Below are 17,655 nucleotides of genomic sequence, written 5' to 3'. Positions count from 1 at the left end.
CCTGGCCAACATGGAAAAACCCCATCTCTACTAAAAATTCAAAAATTAGCCAGGTGTGGTGGAGCATGCCCATCATAGTCCCAGCTACTTGGGAGGCTGAGGAAGGAGAATCGCTTGAACCCAGGAGGCAGAGGTTGCAGTGAGCTGAGACTGCGCCACTGCACTGCAGCCTGGGTGACAGAGCAAGACTCTGTCCCCCCACAAAAAAAAAGAAAAAAGAAAAGAAAAGAAAAAAGAAAAATTAACTTCAAAGCATTTAATTTACTTTTGTAAAAATTTCAAAATACATGCTTGTAAAGTCTTCAAATAGTATACAACTATATAACATAAAATTAAATGAAAATTCCCTTCCCCCAGGCCCACTCTCCAGGTGAAACCCCATTGTAGCCCCCCATGTTGTCTTAATGCCTATCTTGCATGTGGTGAATGGGGACCAGAGTCACCATGTGAGGGGCTGGCCTCTTGTGGTGGACAGCACCGTCCTGGGGGGGCCTTTCCTGGGAGACCCCCTGAGTTCCGAGATAGAACTTTGTGGGGACACAGAGCCCATGGGCTGGGTAGCTGAGCAGAGATTCCATCAGGCTCAGCCCTCTGTGGATGACTTGGAGGCCCTCTTACCCAGCTGGAGTTTGGATGGGATTAGGGGTACTAGGGAGCCCCTTCCCAGCCCTATGAGGTGTGCAGCAAGACCTCTCTCTGGTTCCTGGGCTGACTCAACAGCAGAAGGAGCCTTAAAGCCACTATGGGGTGCCATTGCCTCTCCCACCTGCTGACTCCTGCGAACACCCAACACCCTGGGTTTTAGGGGATTTCTCCTGAGGGTCGAGGGGCGCGGCAGCGTCTGGTGTCCAGATGCCAAGAGCCTGGCCCATGTCCACCCCCTGCAGAGGTCTACACCATCCAGGGGAACTCCCACGGAAAGCCGTGCACCATCCCCTTCAAATATGACAACCAGTGGTTCCATGGCTGCACCAGCACGGGCCGCGAGGATGGTCACCTGTGGTGTGCCACCACCCAGGACTACGGCAAAGACGAGCGCTGGGGCTTCTGCCCCATCAAGAGTGAGAGCGGTTGGAGCCGTGGGGGCGGGGGCAGTGTTCCTGGAGGGAGGCTGGTGCTGAGGGGCCCCGGGGCCCAGGGTGAGATACTGCCCCCTCCCCTACCTAGTGCAGCCTTTTGGTGGGGGAGGGTCTGCACTCCCGAGGGACCCTGGAGGGGGCCTGAAGGAGAGGGCTGTCGTGGTGGCAGGTAACGACTGCGAGACCTTCTGGGACAAGGACCAGCTGACTGACAGCTGCTACCAGTTTAACTTCCAGTCCACGCTGTCGTGGAGGGAGGCCTGGGCCAGCTGCGAGCAGCAGGGTGCGGATCTGCTGAGCATCACGGAGATCCACGAGCAGACCTACATCAACGGTGAGCCGGGGCCTGATGCCTGCTCGTGCCTCTGGAGGGCCCGGGCCTTTCCGCTTGTGGGTTGGGGAGAGGGCGATGGGGAGGTGGGGAGGCTGGGGCTGGGGATCCCCTGTTCAGTGTCCCTCCTTGCTGTCAGGCCTCCTCACTGGGTACAGCTCCACCCTGTGGATCGGCTTGAATGACTTGGACACGAGCGGAGGCTGGCAGTGGTCGGACAACTCGCCCCTCAAGTACCTCAACTGGGAGAGTGGTGAGACACAAGGTTGGGGGCGCAGGGCAGCATAGGGGCCCCGCGGGCTCTTGGCCTCCCATGGACTCCTCTCCTCATGTCCTCCTGCAGAGGGGCAGTGTGGGTAGGGGAAGCACCGACCTCCACCCCCCTCCCCAGACTGCGCCCCCCTAGCCCATGTAGGGCGGCGCTGCCCCAGGCCGAAGGTCTTGGTGCATATGGACTGGGTGCCAGCCTCCACTCACCTCTTCAGCCACCCCTGTGGGCAGCGGGCACCAGAGCACCCAGCAGCCTGGCCGGGGAGGCCGGGGCGGGGCTGGTACTGGTTACTGGGTAGAAGGTTCAAGGCGATGTGCACCCAGGTTAGAAAGCGCGGAGGACCCCGTGGTCTGGGGCGGAGCTGGAGCTGAGCACCAGGCTTCCCGAACTGGCTCAGGCTTCCGAGGGAGCAGAGGGAGGTAGGAGGTTCTGAGCAGGGCCCCGGGAGCCACGGTGTGAGCTTCTCTCTCCGGGGGTGCTGGCGCCCTGCCCTCCCCACAGACCAGCCGGACAACCCCAGTGAGGAGAACTGTGGAGTGATCCGCACTGAGTCCTCGGGCGGCTGGCAGAACCGTGACTGCAGCATTGCGCTGCCCTATGTGTGCAAGAAGAAGCCCAACGCCACGGCCGAGCCCACCCCTCCAGGTGAGCCAGGGACTGTGCCGCAGGGTGGGGAGGGGCTCCCAGGGCCAGGGACACAGCCACAGAGCCGTGGCAGGCCCAGCCTCTCCTCCGGTTACCACCACAGCACAAGGGGACTCTGATCCTCTGACTCTTATTTCATTGTTCAGTTAAAGTCTGAGCAAATTGGAATATGTCATTAATTCATTTGGGGAACATGTGCTGAGATCTGTGTTAAATGCTGGCAATACCCACTGTTACCTCGTAGAGACCACAGTCTGCTGGAGGTGACAGACATCTCAATGCACAATTAGACTATCCCAGGTCATGAGTGATTATAGAAATATGGATCAGTGTTAGAGGAGCATAGAGAAGAAACTGATTCAGCTTCTGAGAGTTAAGGAGGGGTTTATGGAAATAACATTTGATTTGGGCCTTTCAAATTGAGTCTAAGTTTAAAAGATATAAAGAGGTGTGGGGGAAGGGCATTCCTGGCAGAGGGAACAGCATATGCAAAGGTGTGGAGGCCTAGAACTACACTGCAGCTTTAAGGGGTGGTGAGTGATGGCTGGGCACCGTGGCTCACACCTATAATCCTAGCACTTTGGGAGGCCAAGGCAGGAGGATTGCTTGAGCTCAGTAGTTCGAGACCAGCCTGGGCAACATAGCGAGACCCTGTCTCTGCAAAATATTTTTTAAAAATTAGCTGAGTGTGGTGATTGATGCATGCCTGTCTACTAGGGAGGTCGAGGTGGGAGGATTGCTTGAGCCTGCAAGGTTGAGGCTGCAGTGAGCCTCGCTTGCACCACCGCACTCCAACCTGGGCAACAGAGCGAGACGAGACCCTGCCTCAAAAAAAATAAAAAATAAAAAATAAATAAAATAAAAGAAAAAAGAAAAAAGAAAGAAAAAGAAAAAAATGGATGGTGCCTGTTGCAGTTTGGGTAGAGTATAGATTCTAACCACTTCAAGTATGGTCCTCCAACCAGCAGCACAGCATCCCCGGAGGGCTTGTTAGAAATGCACAGTCAGGCCCGCCCCAGAGTAATTGAATCAGAACCTGCATTTAACAAGATCCTCAGATGATTCATGTGCAGGTACAGTTTGGGAAGCCCTGGCTTAAAGGGCATGGTGAAGAAAAGGCAGGTTGCAGCCAGTCTCTGCAGGGTCTTGGCTGCTGGGCCAAGTTTGGGTGGGGCCAGGTAGGCTGTGGGGAGCCTTTGTAGGTGTTTAAGCCAGGGAGTGTCTGGTTCTCGTTTGTGATCATAGAGACAGCTTTAGGGGCCTTGTGGAGGAGTTAGAGCAATGGACAGGGCCTGCTTAGGGATTCTGCCCCTTACTGCTGTGTGGCCCTGGGCAAGCAGCTTAGTCTCTGGGGTGCAGAGTCCTCATTGCAAATGGAGAATAAAGCCACCCCCCTTGCAAGGTTGTTGTGAGGAAGGCTGGAGATCTGGCCTGGCACGAAGGAGTTTTTCTGTAGTTGGCTGTGGATGTTTACTATGGTGTAGGTTGGAGGGGCTGTGCAGTTTCCTGGGAAGCTGTGGGGCGGTGAGGAGACTTTTACAAAGAAAATATGGCAACACACACACACACACACACACACACACACACACAACACTAACCACAGACAGTAAAGAGCTTACAGAGCAAAACTTCTGCTCCTGACCATGGAAGTCTTGCCAATGATCGACTGAGGACTGGTTTTTTTGTTTGTTTGTTTGTTTGTTTGAGACAGGGTCTCACTCTGTCACCCAGGCTGGAGTGTAGTGGTGCGATCTCGGCTCACCACAACCTCCACCTCCTAGGCTTAAGAGATTCTCGTGCCTCAGCCTCCTGAGTAGCTGGGATTACAGGTGGGCATCACTACTTCCCGGCTAACTTTCGTATTTTTAGTAGAGACGGGGTTTCACCATGTTGGCCAGGCTGGTCTTGAACTCCTGACCTCAGGTGATCTGCCCACCTCGGCCTCCCAAAGTGCTGGGATTACAGGCGTGAGCCACTGCACCCCGCCTTTTTATTTTTATTTATTTTTTGAAACAGAGTCTCACTCTGTCGCCCAGGCTGGAGTGCAGTGGCACAATCTCCACTCACTGCAAACTGCGCCTCCCAGGTTCAAGCGATTCTCATCCCCAGGTTCAAGCGATTCTCATGCCCCAGCCTCCCGAGTAGCTGGGATTATAGGCATGAGTGTGCCACCACGCCCGGCTAATTTTTTTGTATTTTTAGAGATGGGGTTTCACCATGTTGCCCAGGCTGGTCTCGAACTCCTGTCTTCAAGTGATTCACCCGCCTCGGCCTCCCAAAGTGCTGGAATTACAGGCGTGAGCCACGGCTCTGGCCTGATTCAGGACTGTTGACCACTGCTTTATCTCCCATTCCGTAAGGGGCCAGGAGCAGAAGCTTGAAACGTCAGCAACCCGATCTAGGGCACCCCCACCTCTAGCTGGAGGGAGCCTTGGGCCCCAGTCCAGTCCTCCCACAAGCACCTTTCTGAAGGAAGGGGCCCGCTGGGAGGCCCGGGTGTGGGCATGCCTAGCCTATCTGTGGCCCCTTACCAAGTCCTCTGTCCTCTGGGTCTTCCCGGACCTGCAGACAGATGTAAGACCTCGGATTTCCGCCCCTCTGCCCAGCCCATATCTCTCTGCACGAGGCATATTCTAGGCAGGTTCTGCTTTCCTGGTCTCATCACTTAAGTCCTGTCATTTCGAAGGCAGGCGCCGTCGTGTCCCCAAAGCATCCACATTTCCCAAGCTCCCTTCCGGTCCTTGAGGCCCCTCGGGTCTCAGCAGCCACTAAAATCCGCTTGTCTGGGGCGGCAGCCTCAGATCTTAGCTCATTGGCTAACAAGAGATGATTGACAGGTCCTGAGCCAGAGAGCGAGCCCAGTCGGGCTCTCAGTCCGCCCAGCTTTGCCGGGTCTCCAGGAGCAGGTGTGGCTGGACCACTGGAATCCCAGTCTGAGGCCGTGTTCTAGTGGGCGCGCACTTTCCTGCCCGACTAGGCAGAATCCTGCCCGAGCCTGACACTGTGGGTGGTTTGGTGAAGTCCTGTTTTCTCTTGCCAAGACCAAGTAAGGGCTTGTTTGCCTCAGCTGCCCTGGGACCCCAACCCCTAGAAGGTGAACCTGAAAGGCATGGAAATCGGGGCAAGGGAGGGCCTGGGACGGGTGGATTTCTCAGCCCTGGGGTTCAGGGTTAGGAGTTAGGAGCGGGGAAAGAGTCCCAGCTGGGGGATGGGGCCGGCCGATCTGTAGTGACTTTGAGCCACCTCCTAATGTTCTCGGCTGCCCGCCCACCAAGACCTCAGATTCCTGGTGGGCCTGCCTGGGCCCCATTAGTGGCTCAAGGTCCTGTTTCCCAGTTTTCTCCCTCCTGGGCTGCCCAGACCTGCACAGAGTGGGTGCTCAGTAAATGTTATTTGAGAGAATAACAGTGATTCCATTTACTAGGCAGGGGGCCATAAGCCAAGCTTGAATCTCATAGCAGGAAACCCCATTTACAGAGGGAGAAACTGAGGTTCATGGGGCTGGTTTGTCCTGACTTTCTACCCATCGTTTATTGACTGATTGATTGATGCATTGATTGAGATAAGGTCTTGCTGTGTCGCCCAGGCTGGAGTGCAGTGGTGCAATCATGGCTCACTGCAGCCTTGACCTCCCCGGGTCAAGTGATCCTCCCACCTCAGCCTCCTGAGTAGGGGGACCACAGGCGCACATCACCATGCCTGGCTAATTTTTTATTTTTTATAGAGATGGGGTCTCCCCTTTGTTGCCCAGTCTGTTCTTGAACTACTGGGCTCAAGCAATCCTCCAGCCTTAGCCTTCCAAAGTGCTGGGATTACAGGCCTGAGCCACCATGCCTGGCCCACCCATCGTATTCTGAGAGCCACAGCCAGAGGAACTGTTCTGTCCTGGGTGGAATCTGCCACCACGACTTGGGTCTCTGCCCCGGGGATCCAGCAGCCCTGTAAAGTTTTATTTTTTTTTTTGGCATTTCCAAGACCTGTGGTGGGGACCGGGATTGATCTGGGAGAGTTTGGAGACGAGGTGACTGGGAGGCCTCGCCTGTGTTGACGTCAACCTAGTGGGTTGGTTCCCAGACTGGGCGGCTCAGTCCCTGAGCAGCAGCCTCATGGGTCTCTGCAGACAGGTGGGCCAATGTGAAGGTGGAGTGCGAGCCGAGCTGGCAGCCCTTCCAGGGCTACTGCTACCGCCTGCAGGCCGAGAAGCGCAGCTGGCAGGAGTCCAAGAAGGCATGTCTACGGGGTGGTGGCGACCTGGTTAGCATCCACAGCATGGCGGAGCTGGAATTCATCACCAAGCAGATCAAACAAGGTGAGGAGCTGCCCGCCCACGTGTCTGGGTGGAGGGCAGGGCCTCCCACTGCCCCACCCATCCTGTCCAGGAGCCTCAGAGAATGTTCCTTCCTCCCTACTGGTGGCTGAGGCTGACCTCTCAATGTTTTCTCTCCCCTCCTCTCCTGCTGCACCCCCAGAGGTGGAGGAGCTGTGGATCGGCCTCAACGATTTGAAACTGCAGATGAATTTTGAGTGGTCTGACGGGAGCCTTGTGAGCTTCACCCACTGGCACCCCTTTGAGCCCAACAACTTCCGGGACAGTCTGGAGGACTGTGTCACCATCTGGGGCCCGGTGAGATCTCCCTCTCCCTATCACAGGGCCACAAAATACACCCCCAACCTCCAGGTGCCACCCCAGCTGAAGGACATCCTAGTTACTATCAGAACCTGCCTGGAACCTCTTACCTCTCAGCAGTCCCCCTCCTCCCCACCAATGCCTTCCCTTCCACTGCCGGGGCTTGAATCCTACCTCCACCTCCACCTCCAACTAGCCAAGTCACCTTGGGCAAGTTACTAGAGGGTCACTGGGGAGATCAGAGGAGTTAATTCTCGTGAAACCTTAGGCACAGTGCCTGGCGCATTCTTGGTCTCCTCCCAGCTGCCCTTCCCTGCCAGAAGGTGGCATCAGAACCCACATTATGTGCAGATACTTTGCAAGCAGGGCTGCAATCTGCCAGCCCTCGCCCCCAGTGCTCTACCCAGTCCAGGGTCCTGTCATCTCAAGAGATTGTTGGGTTTTATGACAATTTGCCATGGTTTGGGCTTAGATGTGGTGTAAGTGAAGGAATTGATGGAGGGCTTCAAGCAGAGATGAAAGACCCTTAAAAAAGGGACAAAGCCAGCTGAGTGTGGTGGCTCATGCCTATAATCCCAGCACATTGGGAGGCCGAGGCAGGCGGATCACTTGAGGTCAGGAGTTCGAGACCAGCCTGGCCAACATGGTGAAACCCCATCTCTACTAAAAATACAAAAATTAGCCAGGGGTGGTGGCAGATGCCTGTAATCCCATCTACTCCAGAGGCTGAGGCAAGAGAATCACTTGAACCTGGAAGGCAGAGGCTGCAGTGAGCTGAGATTGCACCACTGCACTCCAGCCTGGGTGACAGAGCAAGACCCTGTCTCAAAAAAATAAAATAAAATAAAATAAAATAAAAAGGAGAAAGCCGTAGGGACACAGACCACCCTTCCTAGGGACAGACAGGATGTTCTGCTGTCACATACTGCAAACAGTGCTGGGGACTGTAGTGGCAGTCATTTGCCTTAGGGGATGCTATTTAAGAATTTTAAAACAATTATGTATTGAGTATCTACCATGTGCCAGTCATTTTTCTGGGTGCTAGGATACACAAACACGCCTGCCCTCAGGATGGAGCTTAGAGACAGACATACTGCTGGCTGGGGGCCTGTGGATGCTGGGGGCCTGTGGATACTGGGGAGGGCGAAGACAGAAGCAGGGGCCGAGGACTAAATTCCTCCTCAGCTTCATCAGCTGAGATTCTGGTCTGGGCACACTGGCCTCTGCTCACTCTGGCCCTGCAGGCACTAGCTAGACGCCTTGGGAATCCAAGCTGTCTATCCTGCCATCAGTTACTCTAACAATCTTAGCCAGTTTGTTTTTGATATTTATAAAACGAGTTATCAATAATGTAAAAGGACGCCTTTCCTTTTTTTTTTTTTTTTTTTTTTGAGACGGAGTTTCACCCTGTCGCCCAGGCTGGAGTGCAATGGCACGATCTTGGCTCACTGGAACCTCTGCCTCCCAGGTTCAAGCGATTCTTCTGCCTGAGCCTCCCAAATAGCTGGGATTATAGGCATGCACCACCACAACCGGCTAACTTTTTGTATTTTCAGTAGAGATGGGGTTTCACCATGTTGGCCAGGCTGGTCTTGAACTCTTGACCTCAAGTGATCCGCCCACCTCGGCCTCCCAAAATGCTGGGATTACAGGCATGAGCCACCACGCCGGGCCAGGACGCCTTTCCCATTTAGACAATGCTTGTTAAGTTTCAAGGCGTTTGCACATGAACTGCTTGTGCTCTCATCCACCCTGTGAGGCTTATGGGTTCATCCCGCCTTCCCCATTGCACAGCTGGGACACAGAGATGTCAGAATCACACAGTAAGTCAGAGACAGGGCCAGCTCTAGGAACCAGATTCCAAGAAGGATTTGGGAGATTTATGGGGAGGTGGGGGTTGAGATTCTTCCTCACCCTGTGTCCGTAGGAAGGCCGCTGGAACGACAGTCCCTGTAACCAGTCCTTGCCATCCATCTGCAAGAAGGCAGGCCAGCTGAACCAGGGGGCCGCCGAGGAGGACCATGGCTGCCGGAAGGTGAGGGTGTTTCTGGAGCTGCCCTGAGTGGGGCCACCTGTCAGAGGGGCTACCAGGGGAGGGAGGGGTGGATGAACTCCTGCTGCCTTGCATGGCATCGCCCTCTCGTCGGTACCCCCTTCCCTCAGCTCTCCAAACTGCTCCTTTATTGAAGGAGTGATACTGGATGGGATGGGACGGGTGGGCGCTGTTGGGAGGAAGCAGAGCTCCCCACCCCCAGTCCCGGTCCTGAGTCCCTCCCCATGGGGGAAGCCACTTCCTCGAGACAGCAGAGAACAGGGAGGTGGGGGCTGGTCTACCCCCGAGTGCCCCCTCAGAGTCCAGCCTAGTCATGTCAAGCAGTGGCTGCCGAAGTGAAGTGTGGCCCCTGTGCACCGCCAGTCCTGCCTTTCCCCTCCTCTGCCGTCTGACACAGGGCGTGTGCTGGTCTGTCTCCCCTGGAGGAGTGAGGCCACTCAGGGTGGGGCTGCACCTTCCCCCTCCTTGTGTTCCCAGCCCCAGTGGGCTTCCAGAGGATGTTCAGGGAGGTTGGGGGGGGTTGGTCAAGGAATGAAAGCTGTGTAAGTGAGTGGGGGGTGAGTGACTGAGGGTGTGAGGGGGTGACAGACCCTCTCCTCCTCCAGGGAGTGAAGCAGGGGTGTAAATGCTGTGATGGGTGCGGGGAGCTTGCTTCTAAAAGACACTGCTTGGCCCTTGGCCCCCCACAGCAGCCCCTTGCAGCCAGGCTGGCTCCTCACTCTGTTTTCCTTTGGATTAAGCCCCTACCACACCCACCTGGACCCCAAAGCCTCCCCCAGAAAATGAGCAGGAAACACTAACAGGCATGGCCCCATGGGCGAGGAAGCAGAGGGGAGAGCAGAGCCCAGCTGCGGAGTCTGTGGACTGGCAAGGACAGTGCCTGGCCCAGGGGCTGTGTCATGGCTGCGAAGAGGTGAAGGGAGGAGTAGAGAGGAATTACCAACTTCTCTGGCACCAAGGCCAGCCTGGAATTTGTGTGGGGAGTGTTGAGGGTCCATGGTTAACAGCCCAGGATCACCAGGGGTCTTAGCACAGCCCCTGCCAGCAGATGAGGCCCCCACCACACATACCACATCTGCTTCTCTTCTGCCTTGGCTCCTGCCAGCCTCGCCTGCCAGGGTCTCGTCTCTGAGCCTCTCCTGCCATCCCCGGGCCAGGAGCATCCTGCGCCGACTCCAGCTTTGCCAGGCCCTCGAGGACTGCCCATCCCCTCTCCATCCTGGCAGCTCTCCCCAGCTTTTAGCTGTGGTTTCCCAGCCAACAGTAATTTCCCCACTGTGTCTCTTGGTTTAAATGCCCAAGAGAGGAGCCTGAAGGGCCATTCATCTTCCCGAGCCAGGTCACTGGCCGGTCGCTGGCGGCCTGCCGATCAGCCACGCTGGGGCTGGGCCTCCACCCCAGCTTCCACAGCTGTGGGTGATGGTGGAGGGGGAATGTGGAGAAACGAGGTGCAGAACACAGCCCAGTACTCAAACCAGTCCCCTCCGTCCTTAGCACGTTCAGTGATGTCCCTGATGGCATCTCCCACTGCAGGATTTATGGGTGAGGGTGGAGAGTCATCCTCCCTACAGACACCCCTCTTCTGTCCACTCTTGAGCCAGGGTTGGACGTGGCACAGCCCATCCTGCTACTGGCTGGGAGAGGACCAAGTGACCTACAGTGAGGCCCGGCGCCTGTGCACCGACCATGGCTCTCAGCTGGTCACCATCACCAACAGGTACAGCAAGGGCGGGTGCCCTGACTAGCCCTTGCCCATGTCTGGGCCTAATGTGGTCCCTTCAGCAAACAGGGTAGCATCCGCCATCATGCCCAGAGGGACCTGGAGTCCTTTGAACCTCAGTGGGCTCCAGGGCATTTTAAAATCTTGTCAGAAGAATGACTCTCACTTGTTAAGTGACCCCAGTGTAGGGCAGGGCCCGGGCAGGCACAGGTGTGGGCTGGATACTTGAGAAAGAGAGGCCTTGGTTGTGTCTGATTTTCTCTACTTTCTTCTCAGCAAAGCAAGGGGTGCAGAGAGTAGAAGGGGCAGCTGGGGGTTCCATAAATCAGCTGCAGGGCTCCCAGGGGTCCCTGCTTTCTTGAGCAAGTTATTGGTCGGGTGCAGCACCCGAGCTCCCATGGTAGGGCGTCTGGCCTGTGGCTGGGGGATTGGGAAGCAGGGAGATCCCTGCCCTGACCAGCCCGTCTCCTGAAGGTTTGAGCAGGCCTTCATCAGCAGCCTCATCTACAACTGGGAGGGCGAGTACTTCTGGACAGCCCTGCAGGACCTCAACAGCACCGGCTCCTTCCGCTGGCTCAGTGGGGATGAAGTCATGTACACCCACTGGAACCGGGACCAGCCCGGTGAGCCCCTTCTTTGACTTGCCTTGGTGAAGCGAGGAGGGAGGCCGAGGTGGACTGGCCCTGCCAGCACCGAGCCCCAGGGCTTCCCCGTAAACAGATCATTGGTGCACTGTGGTGTAGTGGCTATGAGCACAAGCTCTGAAACCAAACTGCCTGGCTCCAATCATGACTCCGCCATCTATTAGCTGTGCATCCTCTGAGCCTCAGTTTTCTCATCTGTCCAGTGGGAATAATGATCCTTTCCTCATAGGGATGACATGAGTCTTAAATATGTGTAAAATGCTAATATGTGTAAAGAGTTAATGTGTGTAAAGTGTCTAGATTACTTCTCTATCTGGGCTCACAAAAAAGAAACAAATAATCTCTTCTCTATCTGGACTCATTTAAAAAATGTGTTCAGAATACTGAGCTCAATACAAGTGCTTGTTATTACTGTTATTACCATTTCACATTCATTATCTTTCTAACCCTTTCAATAACCTGATGAGGTAGATGATGAAGCAGGCTCGGTGAGGTTAAGCAGCTTGCCTCAGCCCTCACAGTGGGTGAACCCAGAGCCAGGGCTCTGCCTCCATTCCCTTCCTCCCTCCTGGCTCCAACCCCAGAGAGCATGTCTCTGAAGAGGTGGCCAAGCTGGTTCCCAGTGTGAGGGCCGTGCTAGTGCCCTGCCGGGATGTGAGGGAGGACCGGACTATGAATCCTTCTCAGAGCCTGGGTCTCCGTTCCCTCTCCTTCAGGGTACAGCCGTGGGGGCTGCGTGGCGCTGGCCACTGGCAGCGCCATGGGGCTGTGGGAGGTGAAGAACTGTACCTCGTTCCGGGCCCGCTACATCTGCCGGCAGAGCCTGGGCACTCCAGTGACACCGGAGCTGCCTGGGCCAGATCCCACGCCCAGCCTCACTGGCTCCTGTCCCCAGGGCTGGGCCTCGGACCCCAAACTCCGGTATTGCTATAAGGTAGGGCAGCCTGTTGGCCGGGTAGGGGGCAGGGGGAGGACAGGAGCAAAGAGACAGTTTGGGTGGAGGTCCCAGTGGGACCAGCCACAATCCAGAGACACACCAGGCTGCAGACGGGTGATTTCTGGTGAGACTTGTCCATGGAATCTGGAGGCCTGGTGCTCAATAATCATTTGAGGAATTGAGGGAACCACAGATCATTGATTTCAGAGGTTCCCAAATGTTGGGGCCAGCCTAGCTGTTCTTCAGAATTGCTTGGGGAACCTGATAAAAATAAAATCTTGGCCGGGTGCAGTGGCTCACACCTGTAATCCCAGCACTTTGGGAGGTCAAGGCGGGTGGATCACGAGGTCAGGAGATCGAGACCATCCTTGCTAACATGGTGAAACCCCATCTCTACTAAAATACAAAAAATTAGCCAGGTGTGGTGGCAGGCGCCTGTTGTCCCAGCTACTCGGGAGGCTGAGGCAGGAGAATGGCATGAACCCAGGAGGCGGAGCTTGCAGTGAGCCGAGATCGTGCCACTGCACACCAGCCTGGGTGACAGAGCGAGACTCCGTCTCAAAAATAAATAAATAAATAAATAAAAATAAAAATCTAGGCTGTCACAATGGAGATTTAGATTCATTAGGTCTGGATTGGGCCTGGTAATCTGTATTTTTAACCACGCTAGGTTTGGGAGCCACTGGCAGAGTCCGAGGTCTTTTATTATGCACAGAAACTGAAGTCTAGGGAGAAGAAGGGACTTACCCACGTTAAGCTGTGGCTCTGCTGGGATTAGAGCCCAGATCTCCCTGCTGGTCAGGGGATGGGGCTCAGGGGCACTCTCCAGGAGGTGACTGTGCCAGCTCCCCTCCCCAGACCTCATCTGCAGATGAACAGGATTGTCCTTAGCTAGCCTGAGCCCCCTGTCCAGTAAGGCTCCAGCCCCCTCCTCTGCCATGGTGGGAAAGGCAGTAGGTGCCCCCTGAGGGGTGGGCCAGTGGGGACAGCTTAGACAGCTGGACTCTGCCCCTGCAGGTGTTCAGCTCAGAGCGGCTGCAGGACAAGAAGAGCTGGGTCCAGGCCCAGGGGGCCTGCCAGGAGCTGGGGGCCCAGCTGCTGAGCCTGGCCAGCTACGAGGAGGAGCACTTTGTGGCCAACATGCTCAACAAGATCTTCGGGTACTGAGCCGGGCTGAGGCGTGGTAGGAGGGCACCCGCACACCTGTGGGAGCAGGCATGGCCGACAGACCCTTGGTTTTGTTGGGCGAGCGGGGGGGATGGCAGAATGTGGGTGACCCCAGGGAGGCCTGCATCTGCTGCTGGTGCCAGGACCATCTTGTCCTCACTCAAGTAGCCATGGTGCCCTGGCATCTTGGGAGAACAGGCTGGTGTGATCCATGCACTCACAGGAGACTGTGTTTTGCTCACCATCATCCCCCCAGCAATGCTCCAACAGACCCACAAACTTACATACGTACCCCCCACCCCATTGCAAAATCTCCCACACGCTGGTCCTGGCAAGTGTTTCCCCTCACCTTACACCATCCTACAATGACCCACACTCCTCAATCCACAGTTTTTCCTGAGAGATAGGAGGAGAAAGGCCGCAGCTATGAGGATTTGCCCATGGGCCTCCCTCTGAGACACCACCTCTGTCCTGGGCTCTGAGCATCAGCACGTGGAATCCCCTAGCACTGGGAAAATCCAGGTGGATCCGGGCTTCCTGATAGCTTAATTGAAGGGATCTCTCCTCTCAGCAAACACTGAAATTACATTATTTGACTCATAATTACAATAGCTCATGGTCATCACTTCTCACCATGTACCAGGCACTGTGCTAAACATATAGTCCTCACTCAAGCCTCCCGACAACCCTATGGAGTAGATGTTAACCCCTGACCCTTGTGGGTTGATAGAGAGGTTATTTGCCCAAGTTCATGGGTGAACGGATACTTGAATCCAGATTTATTTAACTCCAGAGCCGTAGATCCCTGCCACCTCCTCATCTGAACTTCCTAAACTCCGTAAAGTAAAAGCCTGCAGAATCTTGCTGGACAGGGCACTCCCACCCAAAAGGAACCCAAACAAAGGGGAGGGGCCACTGCCCCTTGAGTGGATGGCTTGGTCCAGCTCTCGCCAGCTCTGTCTTGGGGGGAGAACTTTACCGAAGTGACCTCAACGCTGTATCGATGGGTCAATGTGAAGCCCAGATGGAGAGGCCCCAGGCCCGCTGCCCCCGGTCCCAGCTGCAAGGGACACGGGGCACGTTTGGGTTCCTGCCCCTCTCACTTCCCATCTCTTCCGTCCCCACTCCTGGGTTGTGCTGAAGTGAATCAGAACCCGAGATCCACGAGCAGCACTGGTTCTGGATCGGCCTGAACCGTCGGGATCCCAGAGGGGGTCAGAGTTGGCGCTGGAGCGACGGCGTAGGGGTGAGGGGGCCTGGGGTACTTGGGACAGCGAGGCGGGGAGCTTGGTGGGCGGGGCCTGTTTGGGGCGGGGCCTGGAGGTGGGCGGGTTTTCTTGGGGGCCGGGCCCCCGGTCGGAGCCGGCTTCAGGAAAGCAGGTCCGAGAGGAGTCACCCGGCCCCGGGTGAGAATTCCCAGCTCAGGCCAGGCCTTCTTGTTCACCTGTTCTGGGCATGGGGGCGGCCTGCACCTTGCGCCTCACGTTCCTCTTCCCTCCACCCGCCTCCTCCAGTTCTCTTACCACAATTTCGACCGGAGCCGGCACGACGACGACGACATCCGAGGCTGTGCGGTGCTGGACCTGGCCTCCCTGCAGTGGGTGGCCATGCAGTGCGACACACAGCTGGACTGGATCTGCAAGATCCCCAGAGGTTGGCTGGAGTGGCGCTGGGGGACGCGGGATGGAGCGAAGGGTGGCGGGGCCAGGAATTCCAGGGAGGGTCTCCTTTCCTCACAACGTCTTTGTCCTTGTTCCCCTAGGTACGGACGTGCGGGAGCCCGACGACAGCCCTCAAGGTGAGCACCCCCCAGCCCATCCCGCTACCCATCGCGTGGGAGGGGGCGGCAACTCTGGGGTAAGGCCCGAGAGGCCTGAATGAAATGGAGGGGATGAGGAGTTCCGGTCGAGAGAAGGGGGACGGGGTTGGCTCGGACGGAGGCAGCCGCAGCCCTGTTTGCTTCCGTCTGGGAGGCGAGGCAAGCCTGGGGCCTGGGGCCTGGCACGGTGCCTGCCTGGGTCCGGTGTGCCTGCAGGTTCGCCTGCTGCCGCCTGGCTCTGCCCCGGCCCTGCCGCGCCCGCCTCCGGGGCCTGGCGTGCAGCCTCGGCCTGGCCGCCGCTCCCACGCCCGCGCTGCTCCTGCAGGCCGACGGGAATGGCTGCGCTTCCAGGAGGCCGAGTACAAGTTCTTTGAGCACCACTCCACGTGGGCGCAGGCGCAGCGCATCTGCACGTGGTTCCAGGCCGAGCTGACCTCCGTGCACAGCCAGGCGGAGCTAGACTTCCTGAGCCACAACTTGCAGAAGGTGGGCATTGGATTGAGCAGGGGGCTGCAGGCTGGGGGAGGGCAGGCCCGGGATGAGGGCAGGGGGCTGCCTACCCACACCTGCCCGCCTGGCTTCTCCAGTTCTCCCGGGCCCAGGAGCAGCACTGGTGGATCGGCCTGCACACCTCTGAGAGCGATGGGCGCTTCAGGTAGGAACCCAGGCAGGCAGCAGATGTGGAAGGGGGCTGGTTGTCCACACACGGAGCACAGAGGCAGACTTGCATTTGAATCCAGCCCTGCCCCTTCTTTGCTGGCTGTGTGGCCTTGAGCAAGAGACTTAACCTTTCTGGGCCTTGGTTTTCTCATCTGAAAATGGGAATATGAGGCCTGCCTGGTAAGATTTTTGTGAAGATTAGAAATAACATATGCGAAGTTCTTACGCAGCATCCAGCACATTAGTTACTAAATAATGGCAGCTCCTGTTGTGTCTGGTGTCATTCATCATGACTAAGGCCCTCTCGGGGAAGTGGGCAGAACATATGATGATCCGGGGGCCTCTTTGTATTTGGTGCCTACTTACCATGTATTGGGGGGCTTGAGGCAGGAAGGACCAGGAGCACCTGGGACTCAGAATTTGAGCTTGTCTTTGCCCTTGGGCTTCCTGCCCTGGAGTCCTCAGGGTTCTTTTCTGGAGCAGCAAGTGTCCAGGGACAGCTGGGGCCTTATCTAGAGGCACCAGGTCCTTGGGTCTTTGACTGCCCTGAGCTCAGTAGCTCCACCCCTCAGCCTACAGCCACTAAACCCCAGAACCTGGGCTCTTCCCTGCCCCCATTCCTGCGGCCTTCATTGCTGCATCCAGTGGAGGCCCAGCTGGGGGCCGGTGCTGGAGTTACCTCTGCTCCATGCCATTGCAGGTGGACAGATGGTTCCATTATAAACTTCATCTCCTGGGCACCAGGCAAACCTCGGCCTGTCGGCAAGGACAAGAAGTGCGTGTACATGACAGCCAGCCGAGGTGAGGGCAAGGTGGGGGCAGAGTGCGCAGTCAGCTGTGCAGAGGGTTGATGCTGGGCGAGCCTGGGCAGAAGTCATCAGTCTGTTCTCATTGTCTTTGTTCCCACAACCCAGTAAAGGCTAGACTCAGCGAGGGGTGGACCTGTCTCCATGGTCCAGAAGACTTGAATTCGGAGCTGGACACAGGCCCTGAGCCTCTGCCCAGACTCCTCTCAGGGCATGAGGCTGAGTGTGCTGCCAGCCATGCCCTGCCCTGTTCTGCCCTGGGGGTGACTGCCCTCCCCTCCCCTTTCTGCAGAGGACTGGGGGGACCAGAGGTGCCTGACAGCCTTGCCCTACATCTGCAAGCGCAGCAACGTCACCAAAGAAACGCAGCCCCCAGACCTGCCAACTACAGCCCTGGGGGGCTGCCCCTCTGACTGGATCCAGTTCCTCAACAAGGTAGGAGGTGGCAAGGGGGCACCCAAGGGAGTCAGGGGAGAGGACATGAACAGGGAAAGGCTGAGCCTCAGGAGTCCTGGCCTTTTGGCAGCACCAAACTCATGGCCTCTTGCCTGTACCCACCAACTTCTCTTTCACCTGGCCCCAGTACCAGGGCCAGACTCCTTGGAAAATGACTCAGTGTAGTAGCACCTTCCAGTCCTCCGGGAAGCAAGGTTGTCCAAATAATTTGGTGAGTTTTCTAGATCAGTGATTGCCAAAGATTTTTTTTTTTTTTTTTTTTTGAGAAGGAGTTTCACTCTTGTCACCCAGGCTGGAGTGCAGTGACGCGATCTCGGCTCACTGCAACCTCTGCTTCCTGGGTTCAACCAATTTTCTTGCCTCAGCCTCCCGAGTAGCTGGGATTACAGGCAACTGCCACCACCCCTGGCTAATTTTTGTATTTTTAGTAGAGATGGGGT

The 17,655-nt window shown here is 56.5% G+C and overlaps 1 protein-coding gene across 1 annotated transcript in view; it reads left to right on the top strand.

Annotated features, from left to right (window-relative positions):
• The window catches only part of MRC2 (mannose receptor C-type 2), a 65,831-nt gene that overhangs the window by 37,430 nt on the left and 10,746 nt on the right, over nucleotides 1-17,655 (top strand). Inside the window, exons 3-20 of the mRNA XM_019027779.4 lie at nucleotides 888-1,061; nucleotides 1,249-1,413; nucleotides 1,550-1,663; nucleotides 2,183-2,326; nucleotides 6,447-6,635; nucleotides 6,796-6,950; nucleotides 8,881-8,988; nucleotides 10,608-10,723; nucleotides 11,201-11,349; nucleotides 12,087-12,304; nucleotides 13,325-13,467; nucleotides 14,618-14,720; nucleotides 14,989-15,127; nucleotides 15,237-15,272; nucleotides 15,619-15,779; nucleotides 15,881-15,948; nucleotides 16,654-16,754; nucleotides 17,052-17,194. Coding sequence (XP_018883324.2) covers nucleotides 888-1,061; nucleotides 1,249-1,413; nucleotides 1,550-1,663; nucleotides 2,183-2,326; nucleotides 6,447-6,635; nucleotides 6,796-6,950; nucleotides 8,881-8,988; nucleotides 10,608-10,723; nucleotides 11,201-11,349; nucleotides 12,087-12,304; nucleotides 13,325-13,467; nucleotides 14,618-14,720; nucleotides 14,989-15,127; nucleotides 15,237-15,272; nucleotides 15,619-15,779; nucleotides 15,881-15,948; nucleotides 16,654-16,754; nucleotides 17,052-17,194 — 2,426 coding nt within the window. The remainder of the gene's footprint in view (nucleotides 1-887; nucleotides 1,062-1,248; nucleotides 1,414-1,549; nucleotides 1,664-2,182; nucleotides 2,327-6,446; nucleotides 6,636-6,795; nucleotides 6,951-8,880; nucleotides 8,989-10,607; nucleotides 10,724-11,200; nucleotides 11,350-12,086; nucleotides 12,305-13,324; nucleotides 13,468-14,617; nucleotides 14,721-14,988; nucleotides 15,128-15,236; nucleotides 15,273-15,618; nucleotides 15,780-15,880; nucleotides 15,949-16,653; nucleotides 16,755-17,051; nucleotides 17,195-17,655) is intronic.

The sequence above is a fragment of the Gorilla gorilla genome, chromosome 4, assembly GCF_029281585.2.
Source record: "Gorilla gorilla gorilla isolate KB3781 chromosome 4, NHGRI_mGorGor1-v2.1_pri, whole genome shotgun sequence".
Classification (NCBI taxonomy): domain Eukaryota; kingdom Metazoa; phylum Chordata; class Mammalia; order Primates; family Hominidae; genus Gorilla; species Gorilla gorilla.
Note: the sequence above shows the minus strand (reverse complement) of the source record. Positions and strands in the feature narration are given on the sequence as shown.